General features: G+C 45.6%; 1 protein-coding gene across 1 annotated transcript; it reads right to left on the reverse strand.

The window, feature by feature from the left end:
- Positions 1-3113: 3113 nt before the first annotated feature.
- LOC311117340 (voltage-dependent calcium channel gamma-2 subunit-like) lies at positions 3114-7751 on the reverse strand (the record flags this gene model as incomplete). Its single annotated transcript, XM_084192299.1, has 3 exons — positions 3114-3646; positions 5138-5278; positions 7709-7751. The coding sequence occupies 3 exons, from the start codon at positions 7749-7751 to the stop codon at positions 3114-3116; spliced, it is 717 nt and encodes a 238-aa protein (XP_084048425.1).
- Positions 7752-9000: the final 1249 nt, after the last annotated feature.

Consider the following 9000-nt stretch of genomic DNA (forward strand, 5'->3'; position numbering starts at 1 on the left):
GCATAAGTCAACAGGGGGGGGTGGGGAAGGGAGGAGATAGTATGTGAGTGTGTAAGTCACAGCGGGATAGAGAATGAGAGATTGTGCAGGAGAGGCAAATTAAGGACAAGCATGTCAGCCAGACAAGATGGAGGAAGTGAGAGAGGGAGGGACAGAGACAGAGATGAAAGAGAGAGGGGCAACATCCATTCCCAAAACATATTAAAAAATGACATCTGTGTGTGTAGGGCTAGATGTGGCCTTATGGTAATGTCAGTATCTCTCAACTCCTCCTCCTCTCCTCCATTTAGGATTTAATGTAATCCAGCCTTGTAAAATGGCTGCTACTTATGAATTCTGAATAAAAATGCCTATACTGTACATAAAAAGCCCTATTCATTCAGAGTGCTTCGTGGACACATTCTTATACAAATTTTATGGAGAGAAGCTTTTGTCAGTGAACTCAGATAATACACTGAATCAAGATCTCAGCACTTTGTCTAATAGAAACAGTTTGGGGTCTTTTTCTTTTCGCCATGAACCTGCTGGCCCCTTAATTTGAATGGAGTTGGAGCCCAAAAAAATTCCAGGTGGCTCATTGCTCCCACATTGGACAGAGACCATAATAGGATCCAATTTTTTACATTTACATTGTAGTCATATAGCAGACGCTCTTATCCAGATCAACGTACAGTTAGTGCATTTATCTTAAGATAGCTAGGTGAGATAACCACATATCACAGTCGTAGTAAGTGCATTTTTCCTCAATAAAGAAGTTATCAGCAAAGTTAGTGCTAGTAGTAAAAGACCCCAAACTATTTTTTTTGGGGAGTAAAGACTGAGATGTCTTATTGAAGACACTCTTTGAAGAGGTAGGGTTTCAGACATTTTCAGAAGATGGGCAGGGACTCTGCTGTCCTAGCATCAGGGGGAAGCTGGTTCCACCATTGGGGTGCCAGGACAGAGAAGGGCTTTGACTGGGCTGTGCGGGAGCTGATTCCATACTCTTCATTGGCTCTACTGGAGACCCATTTCATGAGCCATGCTGGACAGAGAGAGACCACTCTATTACTCCCTCTTACTAACAAGTACACAAACACAGCCAGTGGTGCCACAGCCTGAGACCATTTGTTTCCACTCAGAGGGCTGCTATTATGTGTCTGCCTCACACACACACACACACACACACACGTGCAAACACACGTGTGCGCGCATAAACACACACACGTGCATGCTTGCCACACACACACGCTCACCTCATTGCAGAGAAAAACGGGTGCATCAGGTCCTGAAAGTGATGCTTTTAGGGCGGTCGTGTAGAAAGGTGTGGTATATCATTTCTACATGGATAGCTGGAGCTACAGAGTCCTGGTTTTATTGCAAACCTGTGTTCCTTTTTCAGGAATGTCATGTCCTAGAAAGACACCACGCGTTGATGTGTCTTATATGCTGTTTTACCTTTACAATCATGGTTTCTCCCATATTGTAGCCTAAAGATGGAAGCATGCTTGTTAACACAAGTGTTAGTACATGTTAGAGAGTAGAGACACACAGAGAGCCAGTGTTAGAGTGTATCAGAGACATAGAACAGTGGTGTTAAGTGTAAGGATACAGTAGGTTAGAGACACAGAGAAACAGGCTGATTTGTTCTCCCTAGGGTTGGTATTTTATTCATCAGGACTTGATGCATCCAAGTAAAGGATCATTCGGTTTTGGCACCTTTAAAGATTTCATTTTCAATTTGAACAACACATTGAAAATCAAAAGAAACAAAGTCATGACTAAGGCTGTGTGAATTTGAAAAATAAAATACATACATACATATATTTATATAAAGAAATAAACTAAACCATTTAAAAAAAATCAGTTTTTGTTCTGTGTAGATTGTTTGGTTTCTTTCACAAAAGCATAAAATAAAATGAAGTAAATAAAAAAACATAAGAGAAAAAATACACATGAAACATTACTAGTTTAAACGTTAGCGTCATCGCTTTTTTCCCCTTCTAATTATCATTATCCTTTAAAACGTAAGTTTCTCAAGAGCAGATTTGCTGTAATTTTATAGCATGCATTTAATTTCTGAAATTTTGAGTTACTTAGCTTCTCTTGTACTATTTCATATTTAACTTGTTGCTTGCCTTTTACGCAAGTTTTTATTTTTGTGTTTGGCGTCCTCTTCTTTTCCTCCCCCTCTCCTCCTTCCTTCTTGGAGAAGTCGTGTTTGGAGTCTTTTTTTCTTGGTGTGAACTTTGATCCCATTGTTGTTGTTGTTGGTTTCTCTTGAGGGGTTCAACGCTCCCATGACGACCCCCCCCCCCCACCCCCAAAAAAGAAAGCGAACAGGGACTCAGAAAAAGGCGAGAAGGTTCTATTAAAATAATATATATTTTTCTACTGTTGACTGTCTGCATCTGTCTCTCGTCATGTTTCAGCAGCTCTGTAGTGTAGTGTACCTACAGTACTTTCTCTCTGGCTTGGTCATCCTTCCAGCAGATCCTAAAAGAGTCTTTTCTCGTGTTACCAACAGCACTTAGTTTAGTTTACTTGTTTGTTTTTTGCTTCAGTAAAGTCTGTATCTCTTGATTATTAACAATAATTTATTTATAAAAGTAATACACATATAGTACCTTTGTTAGAGTTTACAGACTGGGCTAATTCTTACTGAATCCCAAGCTGCAAAAATTCACAGTTTTAATGCAGAAAATGAATAAATATGACAACAAATCAGAGGCATCTGGCAGGTGGTGTGATGGGAAAGTACAGCAGCTTGTTGCACCACCAAAACTGTGGAGCCAAACTGTCAAAACCAAAAGGTTATGATATCATGAATCGAATTTAAATCATAACCCTCCCCTTCAGTGCCCCACCCTCATCACCCGACCCCGCCCAGAAAAATGACTCCGTCTCTAATGACAATCTTCCCCATTCTCCCAGTACTACCATTTACTCCAACGGAACTCAACAAACCCCTTTCGACTCTCTCAACAATGGTAGATGGGAAAATCATGCAGTTGAATGAAACAAAATCATCAATCTCTATAAACATGGAAACTCATCCTGGCCTATGGTATATTAGAGACCTGGGTGGGGGCCTCCCTGTCTCCCCTCCCTCGGGCTCTGCTCTCAGAGTTCCCTCATACAGGTGTGGTGCGGCGGTTGGCTGTGTTGGTGTTGGCTGAGTCTTTTTCCTTCTGGATACAATTGTGGACCTGCAGGAAGTTGTGGTCCCTCTCCGAGTTGTAGGTGGCGGTCGGCGTGCCCCCGGGCTTCAGGGTGTCCCTGGGCAGTGTGTACATGGAGATCTCTGTGGAGGGTAACGCGCTGAAGCCCTTGAGGCCCACGGGCGAGGTGTCGCGGGAGTGCGAGGGGTCTGTGGAGCGGGAGGAGGAGCGTGAGCGGCGGCGGTAGCGGTAGCGGTAGGAAGGTATGCGCGTGATGGCCGAGGCCTGGAGGTAGTCGGCAGCCCTGGCCCCGGCCCGGAGCTGCCGATGGCGGTCGATGAACATGTGGGCTGCCAGGACACCCACCATCTCGGCCATGATGAAGGACAGGGCTCCGAAGTAGAAGGACCAGCCGTAGGAGTAGCTGTTCTTCTTCGAGTCACTCTTAGAGGGATCCCCTGCGTTAGCTGATATGTACACGATGATCCCGATGATGTTACTCAGGCCTGAGGGAGTGGGGAGTGTAGGGTTGGGTAGTTGGGGAGTTGGAGGGGCAAGATGAGAGAACAACAGAGGATTATGCAATCAGTTAAGACAGGAAATGTACCTTTTCACATATGCAGTAGTCCTCCATGAACCTGTTCTACAACTGAGTGCATCCATCCACCACAATGAATACGCCATTACCAAGACAAACCTTTTGAGACAAGTGCCACGGATTCACCAAAGGATAATGTACATACATTCCGTACTTCTCATCAACTGTTTTTTAAATATGACTGAATATGACCCAGAAATATGACCCAAGCCAGAGCCTCTGCCCTTACAGTGTTTAAGAATATAGATTGAGATCCTGAGTCAGATCAGTTGGGACAGCACATAACATGCTTTTACCTATGATTCACATAGGGCTCACAATCTATGATAGGGATCATAATCATATACTCATATACACTGAGTGTACAAAACATTAGGAACACCTGCTCTTTCCATGACATAGACTGACCAGGTGGATCCAGGTGAAAGCTATGATCACTTATTGACGTCACTTGTTAAATCCACTTCAATCAGTGTAGATGAAGGGGGGGAGACAGGTTAAAGAAGGATTTTTAAGCCTTGAGACAATTGAGACATGGATTGTGTATGTGTGCCATTCAGAAGGTGAATTGGCAAGACAAAAGATTGAAGTGCCTTTGAACGGGGTATGGTAGTTGACAGACCTGTAGGACGCACTGGGCCAGCATTCCTGTGGAACACTTTCGAAACCTTGTAGAGTCCATGCCCCGTCAAATTGAGGATGTTCTGATGTTTAGGCCTAATGTTTTGTACACTCAGTGTATATATATCTACTTTGACTGTAACGTTTAGTCACAGAGAGAAAGAGAAGTGTGTGACACAGTAGAGCTGGGATGATGGATCATTGGGAAAGTATGTCAGGGACACCATATTTTTAGAGTTGAATCCCAATGGGTAGCTCCTAGCCCAGCAACCAGATCAGGAGGAAATAAGTGGATAAAGAGGGAAGAATGGAGTGCGTGACTTGTGGCTGCTTCTGAGTGGAGGCTGAGAGCTGACTGAGGAGCTGCAGTACCGGGGATGACCAGCAGCAGAGAGAGACTGCTAGTGCACTGCACCTTACTTTCTTTTTTTGTCATTTAGCAGACGCTCTTATCCTAGCTGGATTAGTCAACAGTCTGTTCTTTGCAGGACTTACATCAATCTGTACAACTGTTCTATGTAAGTGTACCATAATAACATTGCATGTTAGTGACTAAAAAGTAGTGACTGAAAACATTTGCATTTGTGTATACTTTCTATCAATGGAACCAACTCATTTGAAGCTCGTCTCCCTAATGTAACCCCTACTATCCCTCTCCACCATAGCAACTGTTTCTCTCTTTCTTTTTTCCCAGTCTTCCTTCCTCTCTTCCTCTACCTGTCCTAGATACCCACCCACTCCTCTCTCTCTTCCCGTCTCTCTTCCTCTCTAGACTCACCTGCAGACACAAAGAAGATGCCTGCACTGAGGATGATGTTGTGGCGTGACTTGTAGAACTCGCTGGCAGCTATACACAGCCCTCCCATGAAGAGCAGGATGACACTGAGGATGGGGAAGATGCTGGAAGCTCGCACCGCACCTGAGAACAGAGAGGACAGGAGAAGAGACAAATAAAAGGGGGGGGGGGGGTTATGTAGGGATAGAGAAGGAGAGAGAGATAGATAGGATAAATAAAATCATATATATAGCATGATAGGAGAGGAAGAATGAGAGCGAAAAAGAGGGGAACAGTGAAAAATGAGAGGAGAGGGAGAGAAAGCACATTAGACTCCATCCCAACACCAGCTCCCTATCTGAGCCACATCATAATCAACACTCCATCAGTGCTGTGAAAGTCTCCATCAACACCAGCCAGTGAGTGTATCCCCTCAGTGACCCTCTGTTACCCAACTTTATGTAATCATGCCATCTGACTACACACGACACAACACTCAGTTAGCACACACAGCTCCCCAGATTGTAGCGTTGCATTACGCCGTGTCATGTAGTGCAAATGACATTAACTCCACCAGAGCTCCAGGGGCCTAGCCTGGCATGTATGCTGCAGAGGGATGTGGGGTGATGAGGGGCGTTGCTCTTCAAACCAAGCTCACGTCCTTGGCTGATGACAGCGCTATAACTGAAGGGTTGAGGTACTGATGACAGAGCTATATCTGAAGGGTTGAGGTACTAATGACAGAGCTATAACTGAAGGGTTGAGGTACTAATGACAGAGCTAGAACTGAAGGGTTGAGGTACTGATGACAGCGCTAGAACTGAAGGGTTGAGGTACTGATGACAGAGCTAGAACTGAAGGGTTGAGGTACTGATGACAGAGCTAGAACTGAAGGGTTGAGGTACTGATGACAGCGCTAGAACTGAAGGGTTGAGGTACTGATGACAGCGCTAGAACTGAAGGGTTGAGATACTGATGACAGAGCTAGAACTGAAGGGTTGAGGTACTGATGACAGCGCTAGAACTGAAGGGTTGAGGTACTGATGACAGCGCTAGAACTGAAGGGTTGAGATACTGATGAGCATTAATGTGTTGACGATGGAACCCACAGGTGAGACTGAATGTCGTGCTGAGGTCTATAGAGCATAGAGGAAATACTTCAACCTCCTCAGGTCACCCTTGCCCATCCTTCCTTCCTTCCTCTCTCACTCCCCTGTCCTCCCGCTCCTCCTATTCTCTCTCTCTCCTGTTTAACATGCACACAAAAACTTTCATCAGGCTGGTTACATTTTCACTACTTCACCTTGTCTCTCCGCTTGGCTGCCGCCTCAGCACTTTCCCCAGCTTCTCCTCAAAATGCTGACGCCGTCGCCGGGGCTGGGTGGCTGCACGCTGAACTCCGCGGGGACCCGGGGCTCCTGGCGGCCCATCTGCCTTCCCTGCCTACCTGCTGCCCGCCTCCCTCCCTTCCCCACTCATCCTTCCCCCATGCCGTAACACGCCACATCACACAGCCTCCAATCCCCTCCATGCACGGTAGGGGAGAGGATAGCCACAGTGAGCCCACAGGCACCCAGGGAGAAGGCAGCAGCAGCAGGCCGACAGCTGCAGAGAGAGGAGGACTGGGCCAAGTTGGGGCCATGGCTGGCTGGGTCACCATCACTCACTCACCCTCCACTGGGCCCACAACAGTAACTACAGTAAGACTGGAGACAGGAGTAACTGAGGAGGCCCTGTAGTGTACTGAGGATGGATGTTCATCAAGACTGCATTGATACTGTATGTGGTTGTGGAGTTATGTATTACTAGTAGGAAGTGTATTTTGTGTTTTATGCCATTATTATTTGTAGTGCTGTATCTCGGATCTGTGATATCCATCCATAGCCCTCAAAGATGTTCATGATGTGTCTATATGACTAACTCTGAGCCCTGCATATCCCAGGCCTGCACTTCCCATACAGAGGCATGTAGATAGGACCGCACTCAACATGATTAACGCTGTTTTAATTTCCTCATTCTCTGTCCTCCGTCTCTCTCATCTGTCTTCTTCTGACTGTCTGCCCTCCCTCTCTCACTCATCCCCCAGCATCACATACCTTCTCCTTTGTCTCATTCTTCTCTTCTTTCTCTCTCTTAACTGTCTCTCCGCCTGAGCAAGGGAGGATTTGTGAGGTAGAGAAGTACTCTTTCTTCATCTTCATCTTCATCTCTCTCTCTCTCTCTCTCTCTCTCTCTCTCTCTCTCTCTCTCTCTCTCTATATATATATATATATATATATATATATATATATATATATATATATCTCTCTCTCTCTATATATATATATATATATATATATATCTCTCTCTCTCTCTCTCTCTCTCTCTCTCTCCCCTTCTTTCTCTCTCTCCATCCCTTCATCCTCCTCCTCTTCCTGTCCTGGGAGCAGAGGGAATAGTGGGGTGTAGAGTTACAGGTGGCGGGGTGATTAAATATTAAGTTGTCCTGGGAGTTGACCCTGCTCGTTTGTCCCCCTTCTCACACCTCCTCCTCCTCCCTCCATCCCTCCAATCTGGCCAGTCACACTACATTACCTGGGAGAGGGCAGAGGGGCTCTTTCTCATCCATCAGCTTCATTTGCACAGACAAAATAGGGATAAAGGGCCAGACAAATTGTATTGATTGTTGACAGAGAGAGTCTGTAATACTGCAGCTCTCAAGGTGACACCAATGTGAAGACAACCTCAGAGAGAGAGAGAAGAGCCGGCTGGGTGGTTGCTGGGTAAGTTTGCCACGTTGAGTAAAAAAACCTGCACATTCGGCTGAGTTGAATAATTTTGCTCTTTGGTATGTTCAGCTATCATTTGGGCCATGTTAAAAAAAACTATGTAATTCTTTATTAAATGCATAGCTACATTTAATGTGCTTTGATTCAAATATTTAAGAATCACTTATTGAACTGAGAAGCAGCTGGCCTCCCAGGCAGAACTCCCTAGATTAAGACCATAGGGGGAAATCTAGAAAACAACTTCAGTATAGACTTTTGATGGGGAGCTTTTCAAGGGCAAGAGTTCCTACTATAGTAGTTTACATTGCTGCAAGAATGGTATCAGTCAGCAACACACTCCAAAGTGCACTGACCTTCACAGTAACCTCCCAGCATGCTGTGTGCCTTCCCTCGGTTCAGGCTGCCGTTTGCTGCGCCAAGTGCCCCTGGGTTTGGCTAAGCACGCTCTACCTCCGAAACGAAGAAAGGCTGGGGTCCCTGCAGATTTCTTACGCCAGAACTCACTCTATTTTACTATAATGTTGAATATGTCAGTGAAGTGTTCGCTTAGTGGATGTATGAAATTCATACAGGTGTTTTTAGGAGGGCTCCTGTTCCTTCGTTCCAGTGAGGGCATGAGTGAAAAGATGGAAATTCTCGGAGGGAGACGGAGAGATAACTATGCCCCAAGGCAGTGTGTTCTGCTCTTCCTGCTCTGAGTACACTCACTGTAACAGCCCAACATTAATCTATGAACCAACAACACACCGTATGCCGACTGTGATTAGTTATCCTACTGTGGCAGGTACAGTAATATCCCATTATCTGAGCAGGACATTATTCTGACTTTGGGCTGCTGGGAGGTGGCTGTGGGGACTCTCCTGCGTCTCTAAAAGCTGTCAGTCTCCCACTAAAGCTGGAAAACAATGACCCTGTCCAAATGAAAGCTTTGACCTCTCTGCTAATAGCCAGAAACAGCGACGACCTTGGCCGCGTCTTGTGTTTTCCGAAGTCCCTCTTGGCGACGCGCCACATGAAAGGCAGAGCGCTAATCGAGGATGCGCTCTGGAGCCCTGTGATTAGCAGCCAGGTCACTGTTTTGATTTGGGTCGAGGTCAC

This window comes from Coregonus lavaretus (genome assembly GCF_964263955.1).
Source record: "Coregonus lavaretus genome assembly, contig: HAP1_SCAFFOLD_10197, whole genome shotgun sequence".
NCBI lineage: Eukaryota > Metazoa > Chordata > Actinopteri > Salmoniformes > Salmonidae > Coregonus > Coregonus lavaretus.